General features: G+C 33.2%; 1 protein-coding gene and 1 pseudogene across 1 annotated transcript; both read right to left on the reverse strand.

Moving 5' to 3' along the window:
• Positions 1-2,261: 2,261 nt before the first annotated feature.
• Positions 2,262-3,502, reverse strand: LOC121211425 (stress-related protein-like; annotated as a pseudogene).
• Positions 3,503-5,320: 1,818 nt separating this feature from the next.
• On the reverse strand, positions 5,321-6,571 carry LOC107931222 (stress-related protein). The gene is made up of 3 exons (XM_016863037.2): positions 6,382-6,571; positions 6,074-6,301; positions 5,321-5,993 (listed from the first exon to the last, which is right to left on the reverse strand). The coding sequence occupies exons 1-3, from the start codon at positions 6,484-6,486 to the stop codon at positions 5,544-5,546; spliced, it is 783 nt and encodes a 260-aa protein (XP_016718526.1). The 5' UTR covers positions 6,487-6,571; the 3' UTR covers positions 5,321-5,543.
• Between the last annotated feature and the right edge of the window lie 12,269 nt (positions 6,572-18,840).

Consider the following 18,840-nt stretch of genomic DNA (forward strand, 5'->3'; position numbering starts at 1 on the left):
AGCTACCCGGCCTGGCTCGAAGGCCCGCTCGAAAAATGGGAGGGTTTGGGTGAAAATATAGGCCCGAGATATGGGTTTGGGCACAAAAACGAGGCCCGTTTAGAAAATGGGCCGGGCTCGGGTAAAATTTTTTGGCCCGGGCTCGGCCCGGCCCGGCCCGAATTATATAATAAATATTTTTTTATTTGTAATTATATTTATATTTTAATTTTAATTTTAATATAATCAATTTTTATTATATTTTTCAAATTGTGTATTGTTTTAAGAATTGTTTTAATATATTTTTTATTTGTTTCTTGTTTTAATATTTGTTTTAAATGTATTTGATTATTTAATATATTTTAAAATTTTTTATTTAATAAAATAAGTTAAAAAATTTAATATAGGCCGGGCTGGGCTGGGCTCGGGCTTAACAATTTTATTTCGGGCCGGGTTTGGGCAAATTTTTAAGCCCATATTTCGGGCCGGGCCAGGCCCGGGCCTAGAAAATGGGCCTGAAATTTTTTGTGGGCCCGGCCCGGCCCATGCACACCTCTAATAATATGTGAATAAAAAAACTTAAAATAATACCAAATTACTATTTTTTTTAAAATCAAAACACTCATTACATGTATGATAATATATATAAATTATATTTTAATATAATTCAATTTTGAACTGGTGTTGAGAGAAATTTTAAACACAATTTAAAACATAAGTACGAATTTCAAATTTCGTAATTACCCTTTTCAATAATGTTATGTCGAAAATTTGAACCTAAACTTGAGTTCTCTCTTGAAATAATAATATCCCTTACAATTGCATTCAATTATTTATTGGTCAATATTTGAACTGTTAATTCGTTTTAACCAAAACTTGAAGTCAATTGAAAACTTTAAAAATTGAATATATTGTCAGTAAAGTGTTGATTAGGTCATTGAGTAATCAAGTCTCAAAATGATCAATTATGATACGCTGGCTTTTAGTCTACCATTTGAGTATGTCATGTGTGAAACTTGTTTGGGTATTTTTGTTTCTTTATCCAATGTGCTTTATACGAATTTGCCTTTACATTATACTTATAGAATTCATGTATTTATAATAATAAGACTTTAAGAAAAGTTGATAAGTGCTAAAAGTAACATATTTTAACTTCATTTTTAATGGGTTTTTGGATAATTATTCGATGTTAATTATGAATATTATGCTCCTAATCTATTAAATTTATGTTTTAATGCTTAATAGAGCACTTGGGAGTAAAAGGAGCGAAAATCGAAGCGTCGAAGCAAGCTACAGGAGCTACACGGGCTAAAGCATTTCACACGGCTGTGTCGATTTCACGAAATTGCACACCGAACTACAGAAAATTGTGATGTTTAGGTTTTCGTGCATTCTAAGATATATATATGACAAAAAATAAGAAGATAGGAGTGAGTCGTCAAAGGATATTCAAAAAAATAACTCAAAAAATACCATTGAAGCTGACTTCGAAGATTCCCTGTTGATTTATTAGGAAGTTATCATGAGTTTCTTTATTTCTTTCGGTTATACTGTGTTTAGGATTTTTTACTTTCAAGCATGAACTAATTTTCTAAATACCTAGGGAGATGAACCCTATGATGGATTCTATCGTTTGATTTTTATTTTACGCAATAAATACTTAATTTCTTGTTCTCAATTATGTGTGCTTAATTCTTGGTTTAATGTTTCTAGAGTATTAATCCGAGTTTGATGCGCTTAAATCGGTGGTTGAATAGACCATGTTTAAGAGTAGATCTTGCGTAGTTAAGTGGAATTGCATGCAATCCTAGAAATATGACAACATAAATCTACCAGATTAGAGTCAAATCCATAGCACGAGTTAATGAGATAATAGGGGCTTTAATTACAAAGAAATTTCAATTAATCAACCTAAAGTCAGTTGCTCTTATGCTCGAAAGAGATATTAGCATAATTTAGGGATTTTTACGGACCAACGTGCTAAGTAAAGAAATTGTATAATTTAAATTAATAGTGACAGATGAAATCTAGGTGAATTCTTTATTGGGTATTGTTTCGCTTCTTGGTTGTTACTCGATTACTTTCGTGATTTGTTCTTTATAGTGTTTGTTACTTAATTAATTTAATTAATTTTAGTTTTATGCCTCATTCAACATTGAGTTTCCAAAAATAAGTGAGAAACAAATATGGTCAACATGGTGTCCATGTCTTCATTCCCTTTTGACCATTTTTAGGTAAGGAAACTAAATTGTCTAATCCCTAACAACCCCTCATTACTAATTTCATTGCCTCTGAATTGATTCCCCATTACTTGAAACGGCTGGTGCTCCTCTGTTGTCCATGAAAACCTTTGTGATTTTATCATTCGGAATCAACGGCAAGTACGCCGCCACTACGCACCATTTCTCCTCGGATTGTTGAACAACTTGATTGTACTTCTTCAACCAATAAGCAGTCGTAGGGACCACTACCTGAGCCACTTGAGGGAAAAGCTAGAGACAGTTAATAGTTCGCCAAGTAAAAACAGCGTATTGTTCTGCCACAACCTCATACTTATCATACATTTCCTTAGTTGTTGGTCCATACTTGATGTAAACTTCACTCATGATTAACTTAGCCGCGTCTACAACCCCGACTCATGGGACTTTAAAGCCACAGTTTGAGCCTGGCTTGAAGCATGTTTCATGACAGATGGCACATGACACTCAAACGGGCTCAATAACTCGTCTACCTATAGGCCATATGCACCCAAAGACCCTCATTAACATGCAATTTAAGCTAAAATATAGTAAAGAACCTTTTTAATGCTTACTTTGCGATCAACAAATTTGAGGAGTTCGAACAGTACATTACGAAATTTATTTTAAAAAGGAACGATAACAGTCTTGACGGTTTCTTCAAAGGTTTGAACCCTTGATTTAAGTGGACCGGAGTTGTCCTTAGTATACTCATACATTCTTGAAACACACACAACTGTATAGATTGATGCCACTTGAACAAAATTTAGATACTTAAGTTTTTTCTAAATATTTTCTAGGTTCTACGTTCAAAATTAAACAAATTTAGCTTCACATGCATAAAAAGGAAAACAAAAATTATCAAGAGATGCCTAAACCTACAGCCTCTGTTTCGGCGATCGATTTTGTGGTGCTTTCAACCTCCGTCAACTGTTTGAAATTTGCATCGATGATAAGCTATAAAAGTAACATATTTTAATCTCGTTCTTAATGCGTTTTTGGTTGATTATTTATGCAAATTAGTGAATTTGATGTGTTAATCCTTTAAATTCATGTTTCTATACTTATGAGAGCATTTGGGAGCAAAAGGATTGGAAAAAAAAGCCAAAATCAGACAAATAGAGCTATTTTCAAGAGCCACACTGTATGGCCCTTTCCACACGGGCTGGACGCACGCCCGTGTGAGCCACACGGGCTATAAACATGGCCATGTGCCAGACCGTATCGATTTCGCAACTTAAATCCCAAATGCGCGGAAAAACGCAATTTTTAGGCTTTCTGGGCATTCTAAAGTATATAAATACCAATCAGAAGAAGAGAATAGGGAGCCATCAGACAGAGAATATCGAAGAAAACAATTCGAAGAACACCGTTGGAGTTAACTCTGAAGTGGATTTTCATCAAGATCGAAGACCTCCTTTTAATTTCTTTTGAAGTTTTTATGAGAGTTTATTTATTTCTTGTGGTTATTCTGACTTTGAGATTTTTCATTCACAATTATGAACTAATTCCCTAGATACCTAGGGAAGATGAAACCTATGATGAATTCTATTATTTAATTTCTATTTTATGTGATAAATACTTGATTCTTGTTCTCAATTATGTACGCTTATCTCTTATTTTAATATTTCTGGGATATTAATTCATGTTTAATGTGCTTAATCAGAGGAGAAAAAGTCCATGTTTAAGAGTAGATCTAGCATAATTGAGTAAAGTTGTATGCAATCTCAGAAATAGGACGACATAAATCTACCGGATTAAAGTCAAATTTAATAGAAGAATACATAGATCGAATTAATGCGATAATAGGGGTTTTAATTAGAAAGAAATTTCAACTAATCAACCTAGAGTCAGTTGCTCTTACTCTCGAAAGATATATTAGCATAATTTAAGGATTTTTACGGATCAAGATACCAAGTGAATAAATCATTTAAATCAGATTCATAATAATAGAAGAAGTCTAGGTGGATTCTTTCCTGGGTATTGTCTCTCTCATTGGTTATTATTCGATTATTTTCCTGATTCATTCTCTATTGAGTTCTTAGTCAAATTAGTTTAGTAATTTTAGCTTAAAACCCATCACTCCAATTTGTCAGCTAAATAGTAAGAAAACGATAATTACTAATACTTTTAGTCCTCATGAATACAATATCTTCATTCACCGTAATTATACTATTTATCGATAAATGCACTTACCTTTATCGTATTTTTAATTAGTCACTTGACACACATCAATCAATCGACAATATTTTTACCATTTTCCAAACCGCTATGAAAACCAACCGCGTTAACAAAAGAGACTAGAGATAAAATAAAGCTACTTTGAATATACTAAAAGGTATTAACTAAAGCGTTGTAACGACTCCCCATTTTATATTATCAACATATAACATTGTGGATAAGGAGAATTAAATCTATGAAATTCAAAAAAAGTTAAACGAGTGGAATAATCAAGAAGACTTATTATGCTTAGCTTGATTAGGTTTTAATCATTGGTGTGATTACGTGGATCTAAATGTATAGGGAAGAAATAAATAATAATATTCCAAAATTTTACAAAACCTAATAATAGGGATAAAGAAAACTTAAAATAGTACCAAATTATTACTTTCAAAAATATATTTAAAATATTCATTACATAATTATATTTTAACCAAATCCAATTTTATTTATTTTAATAAAGATAGGTACTCTGATTAGTTTCAAAAAAATATTTAAACATAATTTCAAACTTAAAATTTAATTATTTCAAGGCTTGTAATAGACTATTTTAAAATTTAAATATAATGTCATATTCAAAATTCGAACTTGACACCGAATTCTCTTTTAAAAGAATATGACTTTCAATTACATCTAATTTTATTACTCAATATTTGAAATATAAATTTGATTTAACCAAAACTTAAAATCAAACATAAACTTTAAAAACCAAATATATTGTCAATATAGTGTTGATTAAGGCCTTGGGTCAAGTCTCACCACAATCAATTATGATGTATTAGGCTCTAGTACTCCACCATTTGAGTATATTTTTCGTTTTTTTTTCATATGTTGTGTTTTATACTAATTCGATTATACATTGTATTAATAAAGTACATGTATTTATAATAATAATAATATTTTGATATTTTAAATTTCAATCATTATTTAAGATTTTTTCTTCTTTTTAAATAAAAAAGCATCATTCAGCATTGAATTTCCAAAAATAAGCGAAAAACATAGAAGGTTGGCAATGGAGTCCATGCCTCCATTTTCTTGTGACATTTTTAGGTACGGAAGCTAAATCGCCTAATCCCCAAAACCCTAACAAAACCCCTATCACTGATTTCATTGCATTTGAACTGATTCACCATTACTCGAAACGACCGGAGCTCTCCCGTCGTCTATGAAAACCTTTGTAATTCTGTTTATCGGAATCAATGGGAGGTACGCTGCCACCACGTAACCATTCTCCCCGAAATGTTGAACAACCTGATTGTACTTCTCCGACCAGTAAGCAGTCGTAGGGAGCACTACCTGTGCCACTTGAGGGAAAAACGGGAGACGATTAAGAGATCGCCAAGCGAAAACAACGTACTGTTCCGCCACCGGCTCGTACTTGTCATACATCTCTTTAGCTGTCAGTTTATACTTGGTGTAAATGTCTCTTGTGATTGACTTAGCCACGTCTACGACCCCGACTCGTTGGACCTCTGACGCCACAGTTCGAGCCTGGCTTGAAGCTTGCTTCACCATAAATGGAACGTGACGCTCCAGTTGACTCAGCGACTTGTCTACCTACAGACCACATGCGAACAAAGAACCTCATTAAGATGCAATTTAAGCTAAGATATAGTAAAGAACCTCCTTAATTCTACCTTGCAATCAACAAATTTGAGGAGTTCAAACGGTACATCGCGAAATTTATCGTAAACGGGACCGATGACAGTCTTAACGGTTTCTTCGACGGTTTGAACCCCCGGTTTAAGTGGACCGGAGTTTTCCTTAGCGTACTCATAGATGCTTGAAACACACACAACCGTATAGATTGACACCACTTGAATGACATCTAGATACTTGAGTTTCTTTTGAATATTTTCTGGGTTCTGCATTCAATTTTTTTTAAACATTTAACTTCACATTCATCAAAAAAGCTGGAAAACAGAAATTATCAAGAGATGCTTACACTTATAGCTTCTATTTGTTTGTGATTTGATTCGACCGTCGATTTCATGGTGCTTTCAGCCTCCACCGGCTGTTTGAAATCTGCATCCACCAACGTTTTCTCCATTTTTGAGACCACTATTTTGAAAACCAACAACGTTAACAAAAGAGACGAGAGATGGAGTAGAGCTTCTTCGAATATAACGGAGGGGACGAACCAGAGCGTTGTAACAACTCCCCAATTTATAGCGATCGTTTAGTATTACTAATTTTTTACTAACATTTAAATATATATATTTAGAATTTGAACTTAAATTTATGTGATATCTTGAAAAAAGAATATGCCTTATAATTATATCCCATATTAATTGGTTAATATGTAAACTGTAAATTTAATTTAATTTAAAGTAAATCAAAGACTTTAAAAATTGAATATATTGTAAATAAAGTGTTGACTTGATTAATTAAAGTGAAAACTTTATGTTCTCGAGTACTTAAGTCTCACTATGATAAATTATGATGTGCTGGCCATTAGTCAACCATTTGAGCATATCATGCATGTGTAAAATTTGTTCGGGTTTTCTGTTTCTTCATCAGATTTTTTTTATATATATATAAATTTGATTTTGCATTGAACTTGTAGATTACATGTATTTATAAATAATAAAACTTTGGATATTTTAATTTTGGGAAAAAAACATATTTCAACATTGAATTTTCAAAAATAAGCAAAAAAAAAAAACAAAGAAGATTGGCAATGGAGTCCGTGTCTCCATTTCCTCGAGACCATTTTTAGGTAAGGAAGCTAAATTGCCTAATTCCTAAAACCCTAAAAGAACCTCATTGATTTCATTGCCTTTAAACTAATTGCACATTGCTCGAAATGGTCGATGCTCTTTTGTCATCCGCGAAAACTTTTGCGATTCCATCAGCCAAAATCAACGATAGGTACGTCGCCATCGCGTACCCTTTCTCCTCGGAATGTCGAACAACCTAATTGTTCTTCTCTGACCAGTAAGCAATCGTGGGGACCTCTACCTGAGCCACTTGAGGGAAAAGCAAGAGGTGGTTAAGAGACCGCTAAGCGAAAACAACGTAGTGTTCCGCCACTGGCTCATACTTGTTGTACATCTCCTTAGCTATCGGGTCATACTTGGTGTAAACGTCCCTCGCGATTGACTTATTTGTGTCTGCAACCTCGACTCATTGGACCTCCGAAGCTACGGTTCGAGCTTGCCTCTAAGCTTGCTTCATGACAAATGTCACGTAGCATTCCAACTGACTTAGTGACTCATCCACCTATAGATCACATGCACACAAAGAACCTCATTAACTTGCAATTTAAGCTAAGATATAGTAAAGAACCTCATTAATGCTTACCTTGCCATCAACAAATTTGAGGAGCTGAAACGATATATCATGGAATTTGTAGTAAATGGGATCAATGATGATCTAGACTGTTTTGTAGATGTTTGAAACACACACAACTGCATAGATTGATGCCACTTGAACAAAATCTAGACACTTGAGTTTCTTTTGAATATTTTTGGGTTCTACATTCAAAATTAAACAAATTAATTTTACATGCAAAAATTATCAAGAGATGCTTACGCTTACAGCCTTTGTTTGTTTGGGATCCGATTGTGCTTTCAGCCTTTGTTAGCTGTTTGAAATCTGCATCGACCAATGTTTTCACCACTTTCGAGATCACCATTTAGAAAATCAACATCATTTGCTAAAGAGATGAGAGATAGAATCGAGCTTCTTCCAATAAAACGAAAGGGACAAACCAAAGCATTTTAACAACTTCCCTTTTTATAGCGATTTCTCTATCTCAAGGCGTCGTTCTCCATGAAAGATATAAGGTTTTGATTCTATGATTTGCCATGTGGCACAAGATCAAAAGGTCACTGTAGTTCAAACGGAGTAAAACTAAACAATTAGGAGGCTATTTACATTGCATTTTACTAACAACAATTGGGCCGACGCTAATGGGGGATGACGCATTGAGGGAAGGTTACACCTTTTTTTAACACGTGGCATGGTAATCGACAAGTAGGTGTTCTTTTGATGTCGTGAATGACTGACAATTGGTGTGAGGAGATAAGGTTTGCCATATTTACGTGTTGAGAATCATTTTTGCATGGGCATAGATGGGAAAAAGGATTGTATGAAATAGTGACGCCGCATCATCTGTATCCCTTTTCAATAGTTTTATGCCACATCAGTATTCTTATCCTGAATTTCAGGATTTTATCCTGAATTTTAGTATTTTAATTTGGATTTGATTTTTTTAGGATAAAATCCTGAAATTTAGGATAAGAGTACCGATGTGGCATTAAACTATTGGAAAGGGATACAGATAACGTGGCGTCACTGTTTCATACAATCCTTTCCCGCATAGACGAATATGTACTCGATTGGCATACATATTAAAGTAATGCATATGTTCCTCTTTACTGATTCCCACGATCTCTCCCCTTCTTTTTATGGTGGAAGGGGTTCTCTACCACAACGAATATTGTGTTGTGAGTTATGGGCCAATGAGGATTTTTACCTAAATATTATAAAAATAATTTATTTAATTAAATAATATAGGTTTAAAATTATTTACCAGAAATGAACAATAGTTTGACGGAGGCACTAGATTGATACCAAATTGCCACCAATGGTGGTGATTTAGGCTAACATAAAGATTAGTTTGTGCAAGAAGTCGCCACCAACTATGGTAATTTGGTTGATTTCTTAAATTTTGTTTAGGGTAAACTACAAAAATAGTTACTTTTGTTTGCCTCAGGTTTCATTTTAGTCACTTATGTTTGAAATGTTACGTTTTAGTCACTTATGTTATTATTTTGTTACGAAGTGATCACTTTGCCGTTAGGTTTCTTTATCTCATTAGCGGTAATCCTACGTGGCAGTCCAACTAGATTTTAAATGCCAATTTAGATTTCTAAATGCAGTGAGAATAGATTTTTAATTAAATAAATTTAATTATTTAAAAATTTTAAACCCTAAATCTTAGTTGAAAAACCCGTTCATTTGACTGAAAAAGCTATTATCATCAGAATTTTTTATTCACATGCAAAAACAAAAGAGGATTCAATGGAGGGTCCAGGTATGTCTTCTTTACCGACAAATTTATGTTCTAAGACTTAAATTCAAGTGGTTGTCGACAAATAAAAAGATGGTAATCGTTTTTTTCCTAATCATTATATTTTCCAATTCTTCACAATTCTTGAATAATTGGTTTCTCAATCAGATTTTTTTTATCTGAATCGACTTGTTTGTTCACAATCACTTTGTGGGTATTCTATATTTTTCTTTCTTACTGCTGATTTTGTGTTGATTTACCTTGCAATCTTTTTTTTTTTAAACAGATAGAACTAATATAAAAAAATTTACATTCTCAATCATCTATTCTGCATATGTTTTGGCTTTCTTTGATTAATTTCATTTTAGATGGAATTATTTCACTTATTTTGCTTTTCTTGTATGGAAACTTGTAATCTATCACTCTATCGCATGTACTATTATTGTTGTTGATATAGAATGGATTCAGGTTGTATACTTTATTCAGAAAATGAAAATCTTTCTTATTAATGAATACGAGTAATATAGAAAGTTGCCAATATGGAAAATTTCATAAGTAGTTTACCAGATGAACTACTTTTCTACATAATTTCTTTACTTCCGTTTGAATCTGCCATCCAAACCATTTTCTTATCAACCCGATGAAAGTTTCTATGGAACTTAGCATAGGTTCACCATTGCACCAAAGAAGATGTTCCCACTGCAGTTTTTGTGTTCATTGCAAACTTTGATGAGCACAATCCAACAAGGAATACTAGAAGATTTTGGCTCCTTTACAGCAAATACGACCTCTTATTAGCCATCATTGCACCTAACAATAAGTTTCACCTTCATTTTTCAACTGAAAACACGCAAAATCCAACACATTTTGGTTGGAAAATAGAGTTGAATAACCCCAAAAATCTTAATTCATCATCAGCCAACTCCCTCTACTTTTTTCGTTAAGACCATTAATTTGATATCAATAAACCACCTTAACAATGAAGCAGCTTTGTGTATGGTCTTGAAATTTGGGCTTCTTGAGAACCTAAAAATCATTGGATGCCATGGATTAGAATCCGTGAGCATTGCTTTTGATGCAAAGCTTTTGAGCTTTACTATCTTTAATCGTCCACACTTAAAATGAAACAACCCGTTTTTAGGGTTAATCAGAATAGTGATTTCGGGACCACAATCCAAAGTCAAAATATTTATTTTATTTTAATATTTTATTATGGTTTATAGCATGATAGAATTATTGTGTGAAAATTTCATAAAGAAATTTTACCGTTTAAAGGCTTAATTTTGTAAAAATGACTAAATTGCGTAAAGCGTAAAAGTTGCGTTCTATAAGCCAAAGGTGTCAAAAAGCTATTGAACTTAAAAGTTAGGGTCATTATGTGATAAATGGACCATTAATTAGATAGTGAATGATGTGGTTTGGCATTTGGTTGTAATTATTAATTTTTATTTAGGTTAATATGGTAATTGATGTTTAAAATGATAATTATAATAAAACAAAATGTGTATGTTGCATTCATCTTCTCCAAAAAGAGAAAATCAACCAAATTCTTGAAGAAAAAGAAGGCTAGGTTTGGCACTTCTTTTCTCTATCAATTGGGTATGTATTTTACTCCGTTTTTAATTATTTTTACATTTTTGAGATCGTTGCTTCGTAATCTAGTTAGCCCGTACTTTCGATTTCAAAACTGTTAAAGTATTTGGATGATGACATTGTTGAATGTTTGATTATCTTGATGTTTAATGATAAAAAAATAAATATTTTATGTTAGATTAATGAGTTTTGTTAAGTGAACTTTAGTAAAAATGTCAATTTTGGACTAAATTGTGAAATATGATAAATTGTGTGGTAAAAGTGTGAATAAATGAAAAAAGGGCTCTTAGGAGCATGTATGAAATTCAACTAGCTTCGACTATGATGAAATTGATTAAATTTGCATTTTACGAGCTTAGGGACTAATTTGTAAAAAGGTCAAAAGTGTAGGGGTAAAATAGTAAATTTTACCAAAATATGAAACTAGGTTCAAATGAATAGAATATGAATTTAAATAGTTTAATTTGATTGATTAGATCAAGTTAAGCCTCGTACGAGTCTATATCAACAGAAAAATAAAGTTTCAGACTAGTCGATCCATTTCGAAGTTTTGACGATTGAGATAAGTTCGTATGCTAATAAACGTATTTAAATTATGTTATAAATGCTTATTTATTATTGAATTGAATTGAATTATATACGTTTATTTGTCATTGAACTGCTATGAATGTCAAATGAGCAACTACGAGTAAGAATCAACAGAGTTACTACATCCGAAAGTCCCGTACGAACCTTAGGAATAGTATAGGATAGAATGTCATGACATTAGGTTATCGAGATGTGATTACTTGTAAGACCATGTCTGGGATATTGGCATTGTATTGTGATTACGTGTAAGACCATATCTGGGACATTGGTATCGTTAATCGATTATGTGTAAGACCTTGTCAGGGACAGTGGCATCGATATGTGATAACATGTAAGACCATATATGGGATACGACATTGTGTGAGCTTATTTGATTACTGAGTATCCTTAACAATTCCAAATGGTTCAACGGGCATAGTCAAGATGAGAATTAAAGTACGTTCGGAATAAGTAATACAGGTATGTACAGAACTTAAGTGAGAATCAAATAAAAGTAAATTGGTGAGTTCCTATTGTATTATGTATATTAAATAAGAAAGAATTGTGTATAAGTATGCTTCATGTCAAAATGTGTTTATTTGACTATAATGAAGTATGTACTGTATGTTATGTGATATATAAATTATAGTTTTTTTAACTAAATATAAATATGGCAATCGGCTAATAAGACTATAACCGGGTTATGGCACATGAAAGAAAGACTACGTCAGGGCCTTGGCAATGTATGTGTAAGACCATAGTTGGACTATGGCATCAAAAAATCGATGAATTTGTATCATAAGCACTTATAAACCAGAGAGGTTTGATAAGAGTATAGGTGATAAATAGAAAGGTATTAATATAGGTATGTATGGAAAACTACTCAAGTATCAAGTTATATGAAGGTAAGAACTTGCGAATGAGGACATGAATAATTTGATGTTAGCTCATGAATTGATGCTTTAAATGTTAATGATTTATCTATTTCGCATTGCTATTTGAATGTTGTGATCATTTTAGGCTCATATACAAACTTACTAAGCTGTGAAGCTTACTTTGTGTTATTATTCTATGTTTTATAGTGATTCGGACGTTCGTTTGGGTTGGAAGTCATTGGAGATTGCATCACACTATCCAGCTATTGACTTTCAGTATTTTATTTACACTTTGTGACTTGGTTATATGGCATGTATAGGCTTGAGTCTTTTTTATAAAGGTTTTGGTGATGTATTTGGTCATTTTATATGGCTTATTAATGACTTATGTTTGATGTGGAATTTGCCTTGTGTAATGGCATAAATTTAATATGGTTGATGATGGTTCAAGATGATCATTTGATTATTTAGTATATGATGAGTATTTACTTATGAAAAGCATGATTTTGGACTTAATAAAGGAATGGCTAATAAATGATTTATGAGTCAAGCTTTGAGTGTGATCAATGGTAGTAAAAATACATATTGAAACAGATTGTATTGGTGAGTATGATATGTATTTTGGTATATGTTTGAATAGGTGAGTAATGAGGAATGAATCATGCTAGTTTAGTATTTGTTCGAATGTACAAATGGTATCGAATTGAGTATATGAATGCTTGATTATGAAATAGCATTGTTTGCCTGCCTATTAATGTATTGAAATGGCATGAAATGTGATACTTTAGGTATGCTCAAAGAGGGTAAGAAATGTGGCTTCAACCAAGCCTATTTTCACTCCACACGACCGAGCACACGGGCGTGTGACTCAACCGTGTGTGACACATGACCTTGGTATATGGCAGTGTGTCCCTAGGTACCCTTCGAATTAAGTTAATATACCCTACAGGTTTGACACGGCTAATATACCCTACAGGTTTGACACGGCCTAGACATACAGGCATGTCTACTGGTCGTGTGTAACACACGGGCTGGCACATGGGCATGTGGCCGGCCGTGTGACCCAAGTCAGTTACCACTCCAGTTTTCCCATGGCCATGGCACACGAGCGTGTCCGTAGCCGTGTGGTGCAAGTTAGAATGTATGCCCTGTTTTCACACAGTCCGTAACACGGACGTTTCTGGTGGCTATGTGAGGCACATGGCCTGTTCACACGGACGTGTATCCCTTAAATGTTGAAAAATTTTATAAGTTTTTCAAAGTTTGCATATGTTATCGGTTTAGTCCCGAACTAATTCTAAGCATGTTTTAAGGTCTCGTAGAGCCTTATAAGGGACAATGTGAATATTTTGAATGGATTTTTATTATGAACGCATAAAAGTATGTGAATGAGGTGTATTATCTGGTAATACCTCGTAACCCTATTCCGGTGACGGATACGGGTTAGGGTTGTTACATAAAATCTCTCTATATTATCCATGGTTTCTTCCTAAGTTTTATTTGTGCCTGTTCTTGTAAATTTGTACTTATGTAAATTTGCATATATTTCTTGTGTTTGTATAGATGCATGAATATAAGTACATAAATTTTATGGATTTAAATTTAAATTTTAATATGTGTGTGTCTGTTTTCATTATTTACATGGGTCATATGTTATTTGCAATGTAAAACTAGTTCAGGCTAAGATTAAGAAACAGAAAAATACATGCTTTACTTAATTACATGTTACCGCTGGTGAAAAGGGCCTTCATTTTTTATTTATTTTTATTTTTGTAATGATCATCTTATTTTTAATATAATTTGTATAACTTGAACTTAATCATTTATAGATATTGTGGCAGCCTGATTCCTTCAATAAATTATAAATGTAGGTTTCATTACTTAATTCATGTTATAACCAACTTAGCATTTGACTTTAGACCTTTAAGCCGACAGTTAAGTTTTTGAAATCTGCAATCTTTTCAAGCTTGCATATTGATATTAAAAGTTGTAAATGCTCCCTCAATCATGTTGATGATCAGGTTGCTACAGTACTACATGCAAATGCTATTTTGCTTATGCGTTGTTGATCCACTCCTACTAAGAGTTGGTTAGAAAAAGCTAATAGGGTTGAAAATGATGAGGAAGATCAAAAAGACAAACAAGAGTGCAAGAGGAAAGACGAGGAAAAAAAAATTTTGAGGTCTTTAATGGAAGAAGAAAATATGAAGGTGAAAGAGAGCTAAGTAGTGATGAAATACGACCCTGATTTTTACGAAATTTCATCTGATACAGCCCAAGAAACATAGCTTGTTGGTGGAATGAAGGATCATTTATCCCGAAGCCAAAGTTGGAAGAGATGATTATATTATATTATTATCCCTGGTGACTACTTTGTTTTCTTCATAGTTTCACTTTATAAATACTTCTTTGTGCTTTATTTTTGAACCATTTCATCTGAGAACTGGAAATAATAAGCCTAATCACCACCTTATAGTTTTACTTTTGGAATTTTGATATGTTTCCATTGTTGTGGATGATTTGAGAGTTGTATGTATTTAATTTGTGCCACATAATTTGTACAACTTTCCTTTCTTTTTGAATTGGAAAAAGATTTTGCTGTTGTTCTATGCTATGCCATATAAATTCCTGAGTTTGTGTTATTTTCATTTGCATTTCTGCATGTAATGAATTTATCTGATCAAACCTTTTATTGATGCTTGCCTGTTTGGTTGCATTGGAAAAAATTTGGAATGTGTAGATGTTTCCACCATGAAACTAAAGCTAATTAGAGTGAATTAATTAGTAAAATTAGCAAAAGTACGGTTGTCTTTGCAATAATGTCAAGGGAGTCAATAGACGATTGGAATTTCTTCATGTCTAGGTTGAAGAGGCATGTTTGCCCCCAATCTAATATATGCATCATCTCAGATCAAGAACTTGGAATACTAACTGCAATTGAATGACAGAGAAGCCTGTGGGACCACACACACCATAGGTACTATCTAAAGTATGTTGCGTCGAACTAGTACAGACAATACGCCTTTACTACTTAGCGAGCATGTGTGATCAACATAGGTATGTAATTGCCCTTATTAAATATTCTTTGATATTTAATCAGTCAGCATATATTAGGCATTCTGGATAAACTATTCACTTCTCTCAACAGGGTACGAGCTTGTGAAAAATCATTTCCATGAAATGTTGGAAAACTTACGGGCAATTAACGATGACGGGGCGGGCTACCTCTCTAACATACCCTTCGGCCAGTGGACACAATCTTATGACAGAGGTCTATGATATGGGCATATGAAGACAAACTTGGCGAAATGCATCAATTCTGTTTTAAAGGGAATGTGTCATTTGCTGATAATCTCGGTTGTCAAAGAGACATACTTTAGTTTGGCTAAACTTTTTCGAAAGCGAGCGATGAATTATGTTGGGTAGATGCAGGGCGGCCACATGTGGAGTGAGGACATACTAAAAAAATTAGGAAGGCTATAGCACGAGCAAACTATATTCATCCAGTGTGTTACTCACGCGAAGACCTATGGTTTTGGGTAATAGAGTTTGGTAGGCCAGACTAAGGTATTGTCAAGGGCGCATACTGTGTACACTTGAGACAAAGGACTTACAACTATATTTGACGCACTTTGTTTTCCATATGCTCATGCAATTGCAGCATGTTGGTATCAACGCTTGGATCCCATAAGCTTTGTGGATGAAGTTTGCAAACTAGAAAACATGTACAACATGTGAAGAAACATATTCCCACCTGTCCCAGATGAACGTAGGTGGCCACCTGTATCGAGCACTCTATTTAAGTTGTTACCCGATAAATCGTTGCGACGCAAACTAGAAAGTCAACTGATGTCAACTTTGATACGTAACAATATGGATATTCAGGAGAAGTCAAACAAATTGAGGTTATCCGGGTGGTGTAGGAACATGGTCCATACAATGCTGTCATGTCCACATCGAAGGGATGATACAAGTACAACATTAACATAAATTTTGTTGTAATCTGTAAATGGACGTTTTTGCCATACAATACAAATCAATAAATTATACAAATTTCTTCTATTTTTCACATGCAATCTTGATTTAATATTATGAAATAATAACAAAGTCCAACTTTAATGAAAAAATTATATTTATTTAAAAATATAATGATGTACAACATCGATAAAATAAAAGCGCTTGATATTTACTGAAATGTTAACATAAGAAGTACAATAATAAAGTAAAACAATCCAATCCCCGGTTGGAATATGTGCCACATTGAGGCGGTCGATAGTTGTGAGCTGGATTCCTTCTTGGTTCAATCTTTGGTATAGGTTGTGGTCTTGGCCTATCATATTCTTTGCCTTTTTCCATGGTTGATTGCGATTGGCTGCTCCTCGATTGCCATTGTGCATCCTCTGGTTTAGGAATAGATGGTTTAGAAGATGATCCACCTTGGTAGAACATTGATCCCGAAGGTGTTTGCGGCATTATCGGCGTAGGGGTATAACTATATTGTGTCACATACACCGATTACATCAGTCTATTTTTAGTCAAATCGAAACAGTGGTTTCGGAACCACAAATCTGAAGTCGAAATATTTATTTTATTATTATAATTTTTACAGCATTGTTGAGTGATTGTGTGAAAATTTCATTAAGAAATTTTATCGTTTGAATGGTCAATTTGATAAAAAAAGACTAAATCGCATAAAGTGTAAAACTTGAGTTCTAATAGCTAAAGGTGTCTAATAGCTATAGAACCTTAAAGTTAAGGTCCTTATGTTGTAATTAGGCCATTAATGGCATGAGTGGACTTATATGGACACATTATTAGGTGTTGAAATGGTTTGTTAATAAGGTTATTTAGGTAATTTGGAAATTAAAGGTTAATTATAAAAAAAATTGTATCATCTTCTATTATCCTTCATCCACCAAAATTTAACCTAAGGAAGCCATTAACAAAGCTTCAAGCTTTCGGCCTTGTCTTCTTGAGTATGTAAGTCTATTTTTGTTTGGTTTTTAATGATTTCTATATTTTTGAGATCGTTACAACTAGTACTAGCTAGCCCAGGGACTATTTTGCAAAAATGTTAAAGATTTTGAGTGATGCCATTGATGAATACATGTGTATTTTGAAGTTTCTTGATAGATTATAAATGCTTGTTGATAGATATACAAGTTTTGTTAAGTGATTTTTATTAAAAATGCAAAATAGGGATTGAATTAAGAAATGTTAAAACTTTATGGTTGAAATGTAAAATAAATGAAAAATATGGGCTGCTAAGGGTAGAATGGTAATTTGGATAAGCATGGGTGTTTTGAAATTTGCATGAATTTGTGATTTTGTGTAATAAGGACTAAATTGTAAAAAATGTAAAATATGTAGGGAAAAAGTGTAAATGTTTTTAAAGTGTGATTTGGACTAAATTGAATAAATAGATGATTGAATAAGTCAATTTTGAATATATTTAGATCAAGAAAGGAAAACTACGGACTTAGATCGGGGAAAGAATAAAGTTAAAGAATAGTTGACTCGATTCGTCATTTTAGTATCCGAGATAAGTTCGTATGTTATAATTTCATTTTAAATTTATTCTATATGCTTTGATATAGCATAAATTGTGATTATGTGAATGATTCGACAGTTGGAAGCCCGGTTGAACTTTAGGAATAGTTTAGGATGCTAGTGACATGTTATTAGGGATAATTTGAGTTGGCTTCGGGCCATGATATAGAACTTCGGGTTGTGATTAATTGATTTGGCTTTGGGCCATGCGTATTGGTTGATTTGGCTTCGAGCCATGATATCACTATGTCGGAGATAAGTTACCTTGATTTGGCTACAGGCCATGGTATAGGTACTTATCGTGTGAGACCTTGAGTATCCGACTTCTATTCCGAATGGTTCAATGGGTAAATGAGAAACGAGAATGTATATGAGGTTGGTACAATATGGTACAAGTATATGTATAAACTATTTTAATGTTGAATCGAAGAAATGAGAATAAAAGTATATAGTTTTGTGAATGAGCTTTTGAAAGGTTTGATAGTTAAGGAAAGTTACATATTGATGTATTCAAATTATTGATTTATGTTATGTGATTGCATTAAGTTTATTTTATACGAGCTTACTAAGCTTTATAGCTTACATCGTTTAATTTTCTATGTTTTATAGTGATTCAAAGCTAGCTCGGATTCGGGGATCGTTGGAAATCACTTCATACTATCCACCTATCTTTCGGTACCTATGAACTTGGTATTTTAAGTATAAGGCATGTATAGGGATTTTGTGCCATTTTGGTTATGTTTTGTTAATGAATTTGGCCATATAAATTGGCATTGCAAATGTTTATGTTTGGTTTGTAAAT

Source organism: Gossypium hirsutum, chromosome A12, assembly GCF_007990345.1.
Source record: "Gossypium hirsutum isolate 1008001.06 chromosome A12, Gossypium_hirsutum_v2.1, whole genome shotgun sequence".
Taxonomy (NCBI): Eukaryota; Viridiplantae; Streptophyta; class Magnoliopsida; order Malvales; family Malvaceae; genus Gossypium; species Gossypium hirsutum.